The sequence below is a fragment of the Colius striatus genome, chromosome 8 (genome assembly GCF_028858725.1).
Source record: "Colius striatus isolate bColStr4 chromosome 8, bColStr4.1.hap1, whole genome shotgun sequence".
Lineage (NCBI taxonomy): Eukaryota > Metazoa > Chordata > Aves > Coliiformes > Coliidae > Colius > Colius striatus.
This window is the reverse complement of record NC_084766.1, coordinates 2,695,419-2,714,292: the sequence shown is the minus strand read 5'-3', so window position 1 is coordinate 2,714,292 and position 18,874 is coordinate 2,695,419. Positions and strand designations below refer to the sequence as shown.

General features: G+C 38.7%; 1 protein-coding gene across 9 annotated transcripts in view; it reads right to left on the bottom strand.

Annotated features, from left to right (window-relative positions):
• Nucleotides 1-18,874, bottom strand: part of KAT6B (lysine acetyltransferase 6B) — a 96,219-nt gene that overhangs the window by 35,585 nt on the left and 41,760 nt on the right. For all 9 annotated transcript variants that reach the window (XM_062001113.1, XM_062001115.1, XM_062001112.1 and 6 more), the window contains 4 exons: nt 8,838-8,946; nt 2,826-2,941; nt 2,588-2,669; nt 1,455-1,587 (listed from right to left, as the gene is read on the bottom strand). In XM_062001113.1, coding sequence (XP_061857097.1) covers nt 1,455-1,587; nt 2,588-2,669; nt 2,826-2,941; nt 8,838-8,946 — 440 coding nt within the window. The remainder of the gene's footprint in view (nt 1-1,454; nt 1,588-2,587; nt 2,670-2,825; nt 2,942-8,837; nt 8,947-18,874) is intronic.

Below are 18,874 nucleotides of genomic sequence, written 5' to 3'. Positions count from 1 at the left end.
GCAATATCCACTGTGGGAACCCAAATGAAGGACTTGGTTTTGGAGAAGTAAGATAGCAGTACTGTATTAGAACCATCATCTCCAGCTGAAGGCGTAGGAGTTTTCAAAGGGGTAAAAGCAGAGGTGTAGCTAGAAATACAGGAAATCTTTTTATTATGCCCACACAATGATACAGGAGTTTCAGTTAACACACTGAAAGTTGGGTGGCTGTTCCAATTACCTTCAAATTCAGAAGTTATTTAGTCTGAAGGAAAATAGAGAACTAAAAGCATGTTTCACCCAGTCTTCCTTTAACACCATGCTCTCATGATTCCTAACATCTACATATTTTCATCTAGCTCCACACTTCATCCATGTCCTGTACTACCTTCCTAGAGCAACATCTACTAAACTTTAGGGCAAGGACCAAAAAGAATGTTTGAGGTTTTTTTCCTTCTATTTCTACACATCAGCTCCACTGACTCCAGAAATCCATATTCTGCAAAATGCAGTTTTACAGCAGTTACCCTGCAGCTCTGAAGAATACCAAACAGGTCTTCAAGACCATAGAGAAAAACGGTTGGGTAACAGCCACGTGACAAAATGAGTAGTAGATAGAACTGAAAAGCTTTTCAGCTGCTGAGTTGACACAGCCAAACAGTTAAATAGCTGGAGGATAAAGGCTTCTGTGGATAGGACATGTGATGGAGGGCAACATGCTACTGGAGTTAACACGGAGTCTGTTCTTGTTTAACATTCAGGGTAATGTCAACTCAGCATTTGAATGCTACTTAAACAATCCTCCAACCAAAGCCTTAAGATGTCCAACTGCAGTGCTCCCTCAAAAGTTGGATGCCAAAAGAATTACAGCACTCTCTTGTCTTAGATAAACACATCCCTGATAAGCAAGAGGAACTGCGACCTCTTTCCCTGGTGGCAGCTTAACACAGAATCCAAGGAGTGGGCTTTTTCCAGAGTACCACTGAAACCAGAACTTTGCTTTTTGGAGTGGGTTTTGTGAGTTGGTATTAACTAATAAAGTAATTATCATACAACTTTTGAACAGGTCTTTGAACAGAAGAGTCTCCTGAACTTGCATGTAAGTAACTGACTATAATCCACTCAGTAGAGATTCTGTATGTACTTCAATTATCTAAAGTTACACTTAAAAGACAGCTGTGGCATATGTTATCATACAGACTTTTAGTTGCATCTGCTATAGGTACCAGTTTCATTTAAGAACGATGTGATTTAGAAAAGCAAGTTACAGGAAGTTTTTCCATCATCTTCTGACACGACACTATAAACACTCACTATAATGAAGGCCAAAAGGCATATGCTCGATTACTCTTCACCTACCTTGCCCAACTTGAAATGCAGTTAAAAACTGTAACTGAAACTGTATCAGGTTTTAACTGACTGCATTCTCAGAAGCATTAACACAAGCAAGCAAAAAATAATCAAGAGAAACCTACAACATTCGTTGCTTTAGTTTATTTTTCGGTCGTCCAATAGGTTTTGCATATCGTCTCCTTATTTGGGCAGCTTTCTCATGAAGTAGCTTTCTCCCTTTCTTCTTTGGTCTACAGACCTGGCAAATCCACATCCCTGCGTAAAGGAAAAGGAGTTTAATTGCACACAGTTAGTTTAACTTGTACTGCAGGTGTCTATCAAGATATACATCAAGTACACAAAGTCAACAAGTTATCTTATGAATGAGACATGGGGAAGGGAAAATAGACAGTGAAAAATGATCCACTTTGAAACTCTTGCAAGCAAAGTGCTTAGGGAAAGGGGAGGGAAAAAAGAGAGGCAACAAGGATAACTGAGAAGATGGTGAGCAAATGTGTTCTTATAAGCATTTCTGATCTAGCTTCTTCCTCCTTATATTACCTAGATATTTCTTCAGCCACAATTCAGATGGGGGAAAAGTTACAGGTGCATTACAAGGCAATCTAGGCTAGAATGTGCTGAAGAAAATACCAGATCACATTTAATTATGTTGGTTTTAAAATACAACTTGGATTTGGCATCCTTTTAACATTAGATGACCACATCTGAACACTAATTGGTCACAGATCAGGCTGGGGATTTGGGGAGAAAAAAAAGCTTTTGGGGAGGAAAAAGCCTTCAATGTAATTTTAAGATTAAACAGGGAAAGCCAAAGATGTGAGAGAAGTCAGAGGTGCTATGTATCAGAAGGCTAGAAAGAGAACCTGAGGGCACAAATGTTTTATTTGTCTGTTTTTTTAAATTGCTCTTAAAGACACAAAGCAGCAAATGCTTTCACCCATTTTAAGGATTTCTTTGTTAATGAATATACTCCAAATACTTTGACAGCTTTCAACCTTCAATGAAGTGGGCAACAACTCAACACACAGTGAGCTCATCTGGTCAACTGACCACAGACCTTAATCTCTTTTCTTTGAGGAAAAAAAAAGTGTCAAGTAAAGAACAACAAAATTGGCTTTGACATGATTGAAATCATGACTGAAATCATACTGCTTATGAATGCAGAAACAATTAGCACATTCAAGAGCTTTTGGTCACTTAACATGAGAAAAGAGTGTGAATAAAGTATTTTCATTGAAAGGATTTGTATGATCACCTTTTGGCATTCGGGAAAGTGGTGGGTCACAGCATTCCATGTGGAAGCCTCTATCACAGGAGTCGCAAAAAAGCATGTTATCCTGAAGCAGGGCATGGGGGTAGAGGGGAGGAAGAGGAAAAAGAAGACTTAATACAGTTTTGCTTTAAGTTATACATCAGTGATGCATATTGTCATAGGTACTGAGTATAGAGCTACAAGTCAACAAAGTCAGGTAACACTCAACAGTCTAACTTACTGCATTTTTGCCTTGGATCCTACATGCACTGCATGTCTTGCATTCAATACACTGCCATCTTAAGGCCTTCACGTTTGTTGTTAACTCAGGACAGAATTTCAAACATGATGGATGTCCTAAAAAAACCAAAATATCAAAAGCTTGAGATTTAAGACAGGTAAGACTGATGCTTAAGTTCAACAGCACCAACAGAACCCTGCAAGCACCAGCTGTTTTCATTATTTAACTCATCATCTACTTCACAGAAGGATACAGAAAGCTCATGTATAAAGGTAGAAAGTTGGCTTTTACTGTAACCAACACCCGTGAATAGTCTACACAAGCATCCAACCCTGATTTTTTCTTTTCACAAGGTTATTTCCATAGCATATTAAGCTGTCACTGGTTCTGGAAAAAATACTCTTACAAACTTGCCCTCACCCCCCACTCAGAGCAGCTCCTCTCATGGTAGCCTAGAAGGTCTATGTGGCTTTTCCAAGTTAGCCAAGATAGCAGACAACTGAACACATACACCTTTGGCAATACTGGCAGTGATTTTTCATGTCCTCAACCACCTCAGTAGTGTGTACCCTTAATCCACAAAGGATAAAAGCCCTGCTGAACAGGAAGGGATACACTTTCCCAGAGAAATGCTTTTTTGCCAGGATTATATTCAGAGATCATCAAGAACATCAATTGACAAGTTGTCAGAGAGATAAGAATCCCTGATGCCATGCTGCACTTATAGGTGGCTGCAGTGATGTGATGCACATGAAGGATGCTTTCTTTCCACTGCCAGAGTCAGGATGCTTTCTTTCCACTGCCAGAGTCAGGATGCTTTCTTTCCACTGCCAGAGTCAGGATGCTTTCTTTCCACTGCCAGAGTCAGGATGCTTTCTTTCCACTGCCAGAGTCAGGATGCTTTCTACACAGTGCCTTCTTCCAGGTAATGGTCTAGTTGTGGCAATTCAGACTTTCTCCATCAGCTGTTTCTCAGCTCAAGAGTGAGCTAAGCCACCACAAACAGGAACACAGGCTAATTTGTGAGCATTTGCTATTTTTGTCTTCCAACAGACTGAGGCATAAATGGCAAAGATAACTGATGGAATCAAAAGTCACTTTAATAGGTGCAAATTTCAGGTTTTATCTCCTTTAATTCTATGCAACCCAAGGCTTAATCCACTCCCAGTTAAACTTCAAAAGATGATTAAAACTGTGTAAACATAGCACACTCTCAAAATAAAATGTAGAGATATAATCTCTTAGTAAAGATCAATAATAAATTAAAAGAGGGGTTTCAAAACCGAAAGGTATTGAGAAAGCATTAACATTTACCTCTTAGCATCCAGCATCATCAAGTTTTTGTGCTTGAAACTGAGTATGCATTTCGAGTGACTATATTCCTTCAAAGTGACAAATATACTTTGGAACTGCATAGTTGACTTTCATGACACACTGTTCTCTTCAATAAAGCCTAAGACATGCTTCATGCTAAAAGACTCTGCTAAGAAAAAAGCTCCCTAAAGTGCCTGATATTAATAATCAATAGCACAGAAAGACTTATTTCATCAAGCATGACTTAACAACTACATTAACACATTAAAGTGTAATCATAAACCAATTACCTCCATCTAAGTACATTTAATTCCAGTTATCTACCCTGCACAGAAGTGATTTACTTCAAGGGGCAAGTAAGTTGTAGTTTAAATTGTTGATTTTAACTTTGCTTTAAGTGACTAACTGAGGAGGATAAACATGAGAAACATCCATTCTCAGTGGTTGGTAACTCTGCACAGATTAGGTGTATCGGGGCTACTTTATTTCTGTGTTATCTACTAAGGTAACACTTCTCTTCCAAGCAATTACACAGCTTAATACACTTGTTAATATCCTGAAGTGTTAGATTTTGCAAAAACTGAAGAGAAAGAATTCCATTGGTATTAAATACAAAGATTCTGCCTGCAACTCCCAGTCCTTGAGTCACAAATAACTAGAGGCTAGAGGAGTGCAAACAGGAATCATCAGCATGCATTTGCCATGCTCTTTTACTGTCTCTCCTAGGTATCCACTAGCAGAGACAGCACAAACATTTGCAGATTTCAAAATAGCCTTTGGTATTGTTCTTAAATAGCTGATAACACTTCCACTCTTTATTTTGGACACAGATTGACACGCTGCAAATGTATCACTGGCAGAAGGCAATGCCTACCACACATGAAGTGGTAATCACCACACTTTTCAGTTTTAAAAGTGACTCTGTTTACTTTCTGTAGGGAGTTAAACAGAGTCCTTGTGACTGTCAGTGATTTAGCAGTTAATTTCTTTAAATTTTAAGAAGCTGAAGAGGGAAAGTGTGTTTCTGCCTTCAAAATTTGTGCTCTCTCAGTTCTAGCTGATCTAATCGATCTACACTGAAATTGAGAACACACTATCTTCTCCATATCCACAAGCTGGTACATCTGCCAAGAGGTTTTCAACATCTGATCAATCTCTAGTTTCAAGTGTTTCAGGTGGTAACTTCTCCTGGTTCAATCACTTGACTTTCTTTTAAACCCCAGGAGCATCAATATTTTCATGCAGCACACAAATTAAGCAGGTGACTGGAAATTTAAACCATTGAAAGCAGACAGCTTCCACCAGGAATACACACAGGCTTCCTTTAAACTAAAGCTAATTAAAATTAGGCACCTCAAAGTAAATTCTTAATCATCCCAGTTATAAAAGGTTAAGATTTGTGATACATTGATGTGGCAGAAATAGCTGAGATTAGGAAGTTAAACCAGAACATTTCACTCCTTTGTGACTGAAGGTAACTCCTTTAACCTGCTTATTTTTGTTTCCTCATTGCAAATTTGGGCCTTGTTTATCCTTCCAAGGATTTAAGAAAAAGAACAAGTATCATGTCAGTGACAACAACCATGTACAGTGCTAAATTAAACATACTAATATCTGCAATTATATTTAACTTTGATACAGGTGTTGGAAACTAATGTTTAAGATAATTCACAAAACACACTCTTGTGTTTGATAACCTTTCAGGTAGAAAGCATTATTATTCAGGGTGACTTTTATTATGAGCAGAGACAATTAGTGCAGCCATCTCATGTACATAGCAGGTTTTTCCACCTGCAGGTTCCTCAGCAGTTCATTTTATCCAACTTGCCCACAACATCCCAGACAGCAATAATTGATACAAGTCTCACATTCCCTTAAAAAGATTGTGTAAGGCAATCTCTGCCATAGTCCTTTCCAAACAATTCTGTCCCTATTCCTCTTCACCTGACTCATGTTTTTGTAGTTCTGCTTTCCAGCCTCTCCTATCTTTGATCAGTAACCCTCTTGCCAAAAAAGCCCAATACGATGTGTTTAAAAGGACAGTACCCACAGGTATTCTACATTTAGGGGTTTTTTTCCTCTTCTTCAAAGTATTTCCTGTAGTTCCCCAATAACTCAGCTTTTTCCCTCTTCTAAAACTTTGACTCCCTTTTAAAGTCTACCAGCAGCAGCTCTTGCATTGCTTTTGCACGTTTCAATTGCAAAAAATAAAGGTAGAGTTCCATTTCAGTTCTCAAGTCCATCAGTCTTTCAGAATCCAAAGATGCGGGGAAAACGGAGAGGAGGACACATCAGTGTTTGCTTTGGTAATCAGATTTGTTTCTTCTCTTTTGACATCAGTCATCTTACTCCTTTAGGAAATGCCCTGTAGCAACTGACATAGTAGAGCACTTCTACTGCCCAAATTCATCATCCTCCCAAATACCACACAATAAGTATGATCAATGAAAGGTGCAGACGGACAGATAGTCTCTGCTTTCACAACACAGAAGCATCACCTGAAGAGACACAAGCAACTGACATAAAAACAAAGGAAAGCAGACGTGCCAGTAGTGGGCACTGCAATTTAATCTCTGATCAACTAACCAATTTGCTTGCTGTGCACAACGTGCAATTTCTTTTATGTTTGTTAGACAGCAAGACCAGCTTTGAGCTACACTGCAATGAGTAAAATTACAAATCCAATTACAATAAGCCTTCACTCGAGTGAGGTTTTGTTATTTATAAATTGCACTGAGATTGGTTTTCATTACAGCTAGGCATCAGTAGCTAAAGTTTAACCAGCCAGCAATCTGATTGGTAGTCTCAACATTTCACTCTTTATATCTAATACATCTGAGGAACTAATTAAAGATAATTTAGTCTTAATGAGGCAGAGAGAATGTATCAGTGTTAATTCAAATGGCAGTTGATCCATGAAAGTCAAGACTTCCAGTTCTAAAGCGTCTTAGACCTGCTGGGGATTATTACACAACAGAAGAGCAGCTGATATCTAAGCTCACCTGATTAATGTAAACTCTGTGTACCACAGTCTAACCAAGTACAAATCCTATTAAATTTCCAAACATGAGAATACAGGTTTGAAAATATGAGACCTATCAATCATTCAAGAAAGACAGTTTAAAGTCTATGGGGCTTGGTTTTGTGTACCGGGGTGAAAAACCCACTTTCTTACTTCACCTTTTAATCATTTGCTTGAACACATTGTCTAAAATTTAGGCTGACAGATTCTGAAGCACACAATGAAAAAGTCAGGTGAACTAAAACCACGTTTTTTGATGCACTGTGCTTTGTTTTCACCCAAGTACTTACGTAGCTATCACGATACTCAAGGCACTCTTCAGCATACCTACAGAATGATGCTACATATGGACTCCAAATTCAAATCCATACTTTCACTTCCAGTCTCCTCAAAAGCACTGCTGGCTTATGCAGACCCTACTGCTTCTCTCCTCATTTGCCTCTTGAGCACTTCCCTCTTCTTCATTCTGGAACTGAAGTTTGCATGAGCCTGCAGTGACCTGGACTGGGGAAGCTGACCAAACTTCTTGTCTTTTGACTGCATTTGGTCCTCAATCCGGTTTATCTGCCACTGGTTGCCAGCATAAAGAGGCAGCACCAAACAGTTGGATGGTGCTGCCTGTGAATTTCAACAGCATTGCTATTTTGTCTTTGAGCTGGGATGATCCACATAAAGCTTTGCCAAAAGTACTTCCCAATGCAGCTACAAAGCTTATGGGAGCAAAAGGCTTTTTAATGGCACAGATAAACAAAAGCTGTCCACTCCACTGGCCGACTACACTGGCCATATAATTTTTCCACAGGTGATTTTTTTCTGAATCTGTTAACTGATCAGAGGATTTTCACATCCAGAACTCTACAGTTGAGCCAGAAAGAGCTTTATGGCAAAGAGTTACCAAAGAGATTTGCCCAAGTTTCTTTCCCAAATCCCTCTGTGAATCAAGAATAACCTGGGCCAAGAACATACTTGGTATCCTCCATGTACATGAACTGCACAAAGCAACAGTGTGCTCTAGTATCTTATTTTCAAAACTAACCTAGTTGCTTCCTCCAGGACAAAAAAACCCACATTCAAAACAGCCACAGAGTCTGCAAGAGCTGCAGTAACATACAGGAGCAAGATACACCATCAGTAGAGAGTCAGAATCTCATGCCTGACAAATAACAGGTACCCAACAGCTTTAGTATGTTATCGAGACTATGATTCCAATTCCCACTTGTGTACCAAAAGGATTTTATAAACAAAATGAATTAGATCCATAACAACAACAGCAAAGACTGCTACATAGACTTTCTTATGATGACTCTTCAGCTTCTGATATGTTGCAAACCTGTGCAAGCAAAGTTCTTGATCATCATTTGATCGATTTCACAATGTAAAACTGAGTGAGACTGAGTCTTCAGATCAAACACAGATTCCCAAACAATAACATAATTGCTGTATTTTACACGTGTGGTTTCCCTAATAATTTACTCAACAGATCTAGACTGCTGGCATAAAGATGAATTCATTTGCAGTTACAGATGACAGAATTGCAGTAAAACAAAAGCCGTTCCTCCCCCTTTTGTTTCAGCTCTCAATTCGTGTCCAAAGGCAGGACAGCAATCAGAACTTTCAAGTATTTTTAACACCTTAAAAACAGACATTTCTAGTATTTGTAAATTCAGCCAACTTACCACTGCTGCCACAGTCTGCACAAGACAACAGCTCTTCTGGTTTTTTTTCACGGTTTGATTCTTTCGTTCCCAAACAAAAGCTACATATCGGGATGGGATCAGCTCGGGGCTAAATTAAAAGACAAACAGACCAAGTTAGCTAGGGTGGAAAATAGAAAAAAGCCTCAGAGGCATTTCCTTTTACTTTTACCCAACTTATTTTTTGTAGCACATATTAATTACCAATGCAAATGCCCATTTTACTAACTTTGGAATAACAAAGTTTATTATCTTAACATGTTTTGTAAATGTTAAGTTGGCCCATAATAAACAACCCTGTGTATTAAGCCACAAGAACCTCTCCAACACAAGGCTAGTGTTAGCAAAAACATGGAGAAATTAGAACTTGTGGGGGTTGGACTAGATGATCTCTAAAGGTCCCTTCCAACCCCTGCCATTCTATGATACTCTTAAACACAACTAACACTCTAGAACACCGCTGTTTATTCACATTTAATAGTGCTTAGAGATTAAGATGCAGACTGGCCTTTTATAACAGAGAAATACAGTTTCTTCCCACAGGTAAAACAGGAGCTTCTCAAAAGCTCTCAGATCTAAGACACACTTTATTACTTTTCCATCCAATACAACTCTCAGCTCCCAAAAACTACCATTTTAGGGTAAAAACACTGGATTCAACACATCAGCACTTATCCATTCCAGCCTTACCAGTCCATCAGCAATGACACGCGATTGGAACTAAAAAAACATACAACTCTTTCAATACAGGGAAGGAATACCCAGCATTTTTGTCAGAGAAGGAGTTATGAATTACATGCATACATACTCCATCACGAACTACATGCATAGCTACAAACACTAAATTGCTACTTGGACAAATCTAACTGTTGAAGTTCTAAAACTGGCAGATTTCCAATCTACTCATGCTTCAAAGAAATTTCAATAGCATCTTCCTCTTCTTTGTCAGTTTTGGCAGGATGGCATTGAATGAGACCAGTAATTCCAGAAGTGGGAAAGGATATCCCAATTACCTGCTGAGTTTTTAGCTTGTAAGTGAAAAATAACACGTAAGACAAATACAACACAATGAGTTGGTCACAATTCTGGCCAGTAAGATATTTAAGTCAATAGATCTGTCCTGTTATTGTACTTTTAAATAGACTTGTATATAAAACATATATATATATATATATATCTAAATAGAAATATATATATATATATATATATATAATATAAACACTACAGTAATAATCATCAGCAGAAAAGTGTGCCAGAGTTATCCAAACAGAATGTTTCTCCTGCAGCACTGAGTACATTTCTTAACTGCCACTTAAAAGTTTAATACAGATAATTTTAAAAGAAAGCTTATTTTTTAGCAGAACCTGCTGAAAATCTCCTCTTGGCAACCGTACCGTTCTGCTTCCCTTGGATATAACTGTGATTTGGCCATTTCAGAGAGGCTCGCTCTGATAAATAATTTACAAAACATCACATCATTCAAATGCAGGTCCACCATCTCATTTATCTTTCCAGGGTTTTCCTTTTTTTTGCTCTAGGAAAAGACATGGCCATTTGCCAACATTCACTTAACTTTCTTATTTCAAACCACCTCTCATCCTTCCCCCCCCTTTTTTTTTTTGGTTTTAACTGAAGGTAAAATAAAGGACAAAGGTTGTTGGCAGTTCAGGGCTACAAAGACTGATGTTCCCACACCAAACCTAATAACAGAGAGCTTGCAAATCTTATCACTTCACACACTAAAGTTTCCAAGAAATTTACAGGCTCCAATGTATGTTTTGAAGTCATTTACATTCATAACTGTATTGCTGGGTCTGAACTCCGAGCCACTAGAAGTTAAGATCACACACTCTTGTCAGCACAGCAAAGAGAACGTAGTTTCATGTTGTTTGAGCTTGTACAGTCAAAGCAAAACTATATTCACACTGGTAGCATTATTTCTGGCTCATAGTTGCCTCAATTAGGATAAACTAAGTTAGTGGGTTTGGGGTGGAGGCTTTTCTTCTGGTTTTGTTTTTTGACTGTGTCAACAATTAATCCTAATAGAAATGCATCCCCTACCTCTATCTCTTTCCTTGATCATTAGCTTCTCTTATAGAATGCAATAATTGAGTACCATTGTCTAATGAAAAACAATCATTAGTCCCGAGGTTCATTCCATTTCATCTCCTGCAGGAACTAGCACGGCCAGTTATTCTCTACTAGATAAATCACTGACATCTTTCTTATTCTGCTTTTAAACTGAGGTTGAGTAACAACTTTTTCATCTCTGAGAACCACATCAATAATGGTGTAACAAACTTGAAGAGTATAACATCTGCTCTGGCAGTGAGGATCGGTCTGAACAATGCAGTAACATACTATTAATTCTTCAACAGAGCTAATAAAGGAATGAAAAATTCTTCTCAGCTTAATTTTGGGAAGAAGGTAAATTACAGCTTCCAAAAGGGTTTCGTTTTCTAGGTGGCTGGAAATTGTACAACCAAATTCAAAAGGCTGCCCTGTTCAATAAAAACTATTTCCAGTTGCAGTAGGGGCAAATTGGCAGAAAATTTCTACCTTCTGCCAACAGTTTCTTGTTGCATTGAGAAACCGAAGCTTTGCAAAAAGCACTCTGGCAAAAAAAAAATACATATATACTCACCATACAGCAATACCAGAGCAACTCAGCACTTCTAAACAGGTTGGGTTTTTAGTTTTCCTTTCCAATTTGAAACTGAACAACAGTGATTTAAGCATGGTACTCCTGTCATAGCCAATCAATCCTTTAAAATATCACACATCCAACCACCACAGTCCATCAATTCGCTAAACAGCGATAAAACCAAGTACCATAGCATAATATTTTTACTGTCATTTTGGTTCAGGAATCCTCACGATGCACACAGTCATCATCTGCCCAAGTTTCCATTCTTAGTTTCCTACACTAAGTAGGAAAGAAAGGATTATGTTGTAAAATACACAACACTATATACAAGTTCTGATCAGACTGTATTACTTTACACTGACAGATTAATTATTAGAGTTTAGTAGGAGAAAGCTATTCAGTACTGCTACATATACAACTGTTACACCAGGCATTACCTCTAACATTCCCAATAGGAAGTCTCAAACGCATCCCCCCTTCCCTTCAGGCAAAAATGCAGAGGCAAAATTGTTCCTATAAACAGTCATCAACTGCAGCTGATCAGAACACTGCCAGAAAAGCTGTGTGAACCACAAAAGCTATGTAGGTACTTTTTCAAGAGACTGGCTTACTAAAAAAATGAGTATGACAGACCATTTAGGAGGCCCCAGTCACTGTGTCTGCTTCAGGCATTATATAAGCCCTCGCTCCCATCTCAGAAATGCACCACCTTCCTAAGAACAGCACTAAAAAGATAAATGAAGGTCTGAAGCTCAGTTACTCCCAGCAAAAATTTGCATAGACCATATATAGTGACTTTTAAGATTAAAATGCAGACATTAGTGCTTCCAGATTTGGGTTACTGCAGTAATCAGGAAAAACCATGGGCCACCCAAGGAATACTGAGAGGTTTTCAGGCCTAAGAAGGATGCCAACCTCATGTCCACAGACTGGCAAGGACTCACAGAAACACAGAATCTTAAGGGTTTGAAGGGACCTGGAAAGCTCATCCAGTGCAACCCCCCTGCCAGAGCAGGATTACCTAGAGTAGGGCACACAGGAACTCATCCAGGTGGATTTGAATGTCTCCAGAGAAGGAGACTCCACAGCCCATCTGAGCAGCTCCTTCTAGTGCTCCCTCACCCTCTCACTGAAGAAATTTTCCCTTGTGTTTCTTTGGAACCTCTTCTGTTCCAGCTTGTAGCCGTTGCCCCTTGTCCTATCATTGGTCATCACTGAGAACAGCCTGGCCCCATCCTCCTCACACCCACCCTTTATGGATTGGAAACATTAAAAGATCAATAAGGAGATGTGAATTTAAACTATATAGCACAATTCATAGGTTCTGAAACATTAAGAATCCACCATCCTTACTGCTTTCCCACGGTCTTCATATCCACTGCAAACCTTGAGGCTTGTCCACACAAAAACCATACTAATTTAGATATAACAGCATACTGCTAGCATTTAGTTTAGTGAAGTTTCCAGGCTTTGCAACTGCATAAAATGAATCCTTGGTAAAAATTCAGCTGGAGTTTCTTGTTACCTTATGCCAGGACTTGTCTCAAATCTCTGGTCCAATATAATAACTTTTTCCTACTGTAGTTTCTGTGCTTGTGCAATTTACATGTTATCTGACTATGTTGAGAATTCAGCACAGTTCTGACATCCCATCTCCAAAAAAGTCACATTGTTGAGTCCTGAAAAGCCTTATTTTTGAGTATGCAAAGTTACTTAAAACTATAAGTCCCACTAAAAGCAAGAGGATTACTATTTGCATTGCTATAGCACTCTGAGGCCTTAAACAGATTGTCTGAAAACTGCTGGGCATTAGCTGTGTACACACAATTAGAGTTTTAAGTGCTAGTCCCATTAAACTTTATACACACATTAGAGGAAACAAAAAGTTTCACATACACTCCCAAGAAATTTAAGTTTTAACAGTAAACCAAAAGCCTCAATTGTTCGTATCTGCAACAACTTTCTGTGCACAAACAGAGCAAGCAGAGGATGACTGGTGAACAATGTGAGGGCACACATTTAAAGTCCATCTCTCATACAGACTTCCTGCATTGTAGTCTTCAAAACCGGCTATTTCACTTCCATGCTGCACTCCCGATGAGGTGGGAAAACTCCTGAAAGTACATCCAAATTGACCTATTTCTACAGGTAACATCAGGAGGGGGAGCACTCTCCCACCTCAGCCTTAAAAGAGAACTATAGTTCCTTAAACAGGCTTGAGAACTCTGTTCACCCAAGCACCACAGTTCTCTTGCAAACCTGAGCTGAAATCATGTGGGCAGAGAAGACAGTAAGCTTTTCACAGCTTTTTCGTTGTTTTTCAGCTAATAGTTCCATGTAATAACTTCAAAACAACATGTGTTTTTTTTAAAGCCAAAAAGCATTTACACCAAAACCCTTGCCTCTTCCTTCCCACCCTGGAAAACAAAGCCAAGCCTACAATGCAAACTTTTGTACTTAGAAATTTCCCTCCCAGAGTATTTTTAACTAGCTTTTACAGGAAACCATATGATCTACTCCCCTGGACATGATACACTCTGTTTGAACACAGCTCCTCACATCACTTTGCATGCCTTAGTTTTAATCTCATCAGTCAACAAGCATCCCTAGAGCTGATGGAACTAAACAGGCCAAAAGTTAACCTGCAGCTTCATATACAAGCAGTGCAATTAGCAAGACATGCAATAGAACAGCATCCACTACTAGACAGTTTCCTAAATAGCATTTCTATTTTTAAGTTACTGTTCCTTCTTTCCAAGTGGGAGCTCACAACAGTAACTGCTTACAGAACATAATACAACTTCAGACTTCAAAAGTCTGGTTTCCTTGCAATATGGAAAAGATAATCAAAGCCAAGTCCTATTTCAAATTAGACTGATGTTGTTTCACAGAATAGTAAAAGATATAGAAACAAAACCAAAACTAATTTCTATGTACTAAAGTTCCTTCAGCTGTATTCAGGAAGCCAACTCAGATTAGTGCTCTGCATATTGAATATTGCTCAACACGCAGGGAGAAAGAAACCTGACTAAAAAAGCCCCAAGAACCCCACAGAATCACACATGCACACACAAATACCTTTTCTAGAAGGATTTTTATTCATTCCTACAGACCTCACTACTGTGAACTCACTACTGCAGGTCCAACCAATTAGATGAGACCTAAGTAGTTTTAATCCCTATGCATCAATCATTAATAAAACTATAAGGTCATCTTCCATGTGGCACCTTTGCTTTTTATATAGCTCAAATTCTTCTTTTTCCAAAGCATTAAAGTTTCCCTCCTCACACCTCCCTCAAAACTCAACCCTTTAAATCCATCTACATGTCTTAAGAGCATCGTACATTTCACATCAGAGGTGAACTTCACTAGGGAAGGATCTAAGGTTCTACAATTCTGTTCATCACTTGCTTATTACTTTCTCAGTTTCTTCATGTTTCAGAGATTTCCAAACTTTTGGGCATGGAATTCATTGAGTTTTGCCACATGTACACATAGTTGTTTGAACAGGATTGCATTTCCTAACTCCAAAACTCTACCTGTTCCTGCAATGCAAGTGGGATGAGGCAGGGACACACGGAATCACAAGCAGGTGAGCAGTGGTGTAATTCACAGAATACAATCCCATGGGCACCTCAATTTTTACATTCTTTGGAGAAAAGTATTGCTTATTAGCAGACAAATACACTCCAGCATGAAAAGCACACACTTCATTGCTGTAATATCATGTTTACTTTAATGTTTGTATATATGTATGTTTTTACTCATAACTTATTACCAAAGTCATCCTACATAAACGTGTATGATATGTTTGCAGTGTGGCACAGGATAATTATTAGTTGTCTTGATGCTAATTGCTCAGGCAAAATGTTTAATTGCATATTAAATTGATCATATGCATATTTTATTTAGTTTACTCTTTGGGGCAAGTTTACTGTCAGCTCTATCTAGACTTAAGTAGCATTATATTAAATACAGAAGTAGAACTTCATGACTGGATTAGAGTTTGAAATGCAGTTTTAAATAAACCAAGCAGAGCTTAATTCTGCTCCAAGACAAAGCAATTGAATTTCCACAGAAAGTCAAGAAATTTCCTGCCTAGTTGCCTCACATACCTGAGAGGAAAAGTATTAGGACTGAAACAAAACGATTAACGCTCCAAATGCCAGAAGCCAACATGTACTAGAGAATGATTCCTTTACATTTCCTGCACTGAGGTGTTTAGGAAAAGCTCAAGAGCAATGTTTTGGTTCTGTCCTTGGATGTGTTTGTTTTTTTAAAACAAAGAATTTAACACATGCATGTAACTTGACATCCTTTCTCCTCTAATTGTTATTTTAAGAGCAGATGTAATACAAATAGCATCACTGTAACTGACACAGTCACTTCTCTTACTGAGGCCCAAGTAGCAGAGAACTAACATAGCTCAACACCTACATTCCTACAGGCAAGGAATAACAGCAGCTAGGCAGTTGACCTTTCTGAGTCATGGGTTTCCATTTGGTTAGAACTAAGATATTACTCTAGCAAGTGAGCTACACAGCAACACAAGTAATAAAAATCCTTTTTTGGTTCATTTACTTTAAAATCAAGTAATTCCTGGTCTCCTTTCAGAAGCAAAAGCTGGACAAGCAGCTGATGAAATGCCAACAGCTTCATTCCCCCCCTAACAGGAACTGAACTTGATTCTTGAGAGAAGAAAACCAGTTTATTCAGCAGCCAAGACACTGAAATCACTTGAAGACATTTACCTTTACAAGCTATCACTCAAGACACAACACCAGTGATCAAGTGCCAGATCTGTAAAGTACATACAGCATATTTTATACAAGACCTGAGAGAACAGCAGTTTTTCACTTGATCCAGTGCTGAAGCCCATGGCAGAAGGATAATAAAGGTGAATAGCCTAAGCAGACCTGTATCCCAAGGAGTTACTCAGGAGGCTGGTGTTTCAAGCAAATGAAATACATTGCTATTAGTGCCCTTTCCTTTATATGTGTAAGTATGCTCAATATTGACATACTGTGAAGAAATCACCCTCCAAATCAAAACATAATTTCATAATTAAAAACCCAGATCACTGCAGCTCATTTTACAAATACGGTCATCTCCATTAGAATATAAAGCAGCACTGTTAACTACCCATGCTATGTAAACCAGACCTCAGACAGCTAGGAACAAAAACCAGTAAATATTTCACAGAACACCAGCTTTTCTTGGAGAGGTTTCCACATAGACCCATTAAATAAAATTAAATCAGTCGCTTGAAGGAAACAGGCTTGAGATTTGCTTTCAACTATTACATTTAAGCTGAGGGGAAAGAAATAAATTATTGCAACCATTTGTATTGCATGGCTTCTAGAAATAAATCTAGCCAGGCTCTCAAACCCTGGTTTTACTCTCTTGTACATTAATTCAAAGTCTGTAGCATCACACAAAACCCAAGAAGTCCAAGAGGCCATTCTGTCTCCTACCAATGATAGTCAATTGCCATACCTTTAAATTGCCAGTCCTAGCATCGGATTTCATGCAACAGGAAAAAAAGGGAGAGGAGAAGGGTCACAGCAAAGTGCACTCGGCCAGAAGCTTGCACACTGTAATTTTGGGAGGGTTTTCTAACCACTGCTTCAAGGTGGTTATGCTCTGCCTCAAAAAAGGCAACTGCATTGCTGATAGCCTACAGAAGGTGATAAAAAACTTCCACTCCAACAAAAAGGCAAAGCTGGTGATTAAAAATATCATCGCTTCACAAATCACTCTAACAATATTGTTGGACCATGCCCCAGTTTGAAATGGAAGTCGTCTAGCATCAACCTCCCTCCAACACTGACAGGATTATTTAGTGTAACAGGAAGCTGTTGCTCTTCACTTCCATTCTGGAACATAACTAAGTAATGAAGTGACCTGTACTTAGAACATTGTCCACAGTTAAGTGCCACTGTTCATTAAAACAAAAGCCTTCTCTGTAACACCCAAACTACTTCCACTGCAAGTTTTCTTGTGCAGTGCAACTCCCAAAACACTTTGTTTGATCTAACTCCAAGAGTGGAGAGCATGGTTGAGCTAATACACTGATGGACTCAACTAAGACATACCACAGAAATCCACTTTATGAAGTTTTCTGTGCAGAAATTTTTCCTCTGTCTCCTTCACATCTAGGACAAGATGTGATACTCCAATGGAAAGACGGCAGCAATATGACAAGAGCTACACTGTGTAACCAACTGAAGAGTCTTTAGGACTGGATTAACCTTTAAGACCATGAGACAAGCAAGCCAGGAGGTCATTTTTTTTTCCACTTTGTGTAGTAACTGATCAGCTGTTTTAGCAGATAAATGTCACAAAATTCTGATCATGATCTCGTGCAAGGAAGCCTGCAATTCTGATTCCTACTGACTACATATTTTAGGCTTCTTGCAGACTAGAGTGAGACGAGTATCTCCCTTAACCAGTCAGAAGTAGCAAGCAGACGGGGGATCCTGAGGCACAAGAAAGGAGATTGATTTAGGCTTGAGATACAGCAGTATAGTCATAGTTATTATTTACAGCTCTTGTCCTTTGGTGGCTTAACTATTCAGTGTTTATTTAAAATGCTTACAAGTAAGCATCTATCCTTATAGCATAAGGAAGACAGACATCAATGTAGTGAAAACAAAACAGAACAAATCCATATGGTGTTTTTCAAGAGCAAAGTTTAGGATGAGCACAGTAGCTCCCTCAGCTTTGCAAAAAACAACGATTTGTCAGACATGAAGTGATGCAAACCAGAGTTTTCCTAGGTTTTGAAAACTACCTGTCTAAACCACACATCCCTTCAATAATAGCCTATAAAAGACTCTATATAAACCAACCCACAGATAAGGTCTTTTTTCCATCTCCCACTTCGTTTCCCCTTGAATGCTTACAACATAACCAAAAAGCTCTCATTACTAACAGTAAGTCTTGCTACCCATGTCAGTATCTGAAAGATTCAACATCTACACCTCAGAACTTGGGGAACATAATTTAACTGTACTGGACAGATTTCCTGAAAACAAACAAAAAACCTAAAAAGAACAAACCACCCCATCCTGCCCCAGAAACCAAATCAATAAACACACCAAAACCAAACACCCTGAAACACCCCTGCAGTCCAAATTGCACTGAGAGTCCTCTGCAGACTTAGAACTCTGGTTGATCTCTTGACTCCACTGCCATGTGAGATCAGTGCCACTGATGTCAATGCAATTGGGACAGAATTCCCCCATTTCTTGCAAAATTTTCTTTGAATATGCCATTTAAAGGCTGCTCAGCTTTAAGCAAACAACTATATATTTTACTATCTGGGAAATGAGACGTACTTCAGCCCAAGCTAGTTTCCTTCAACGTTTAT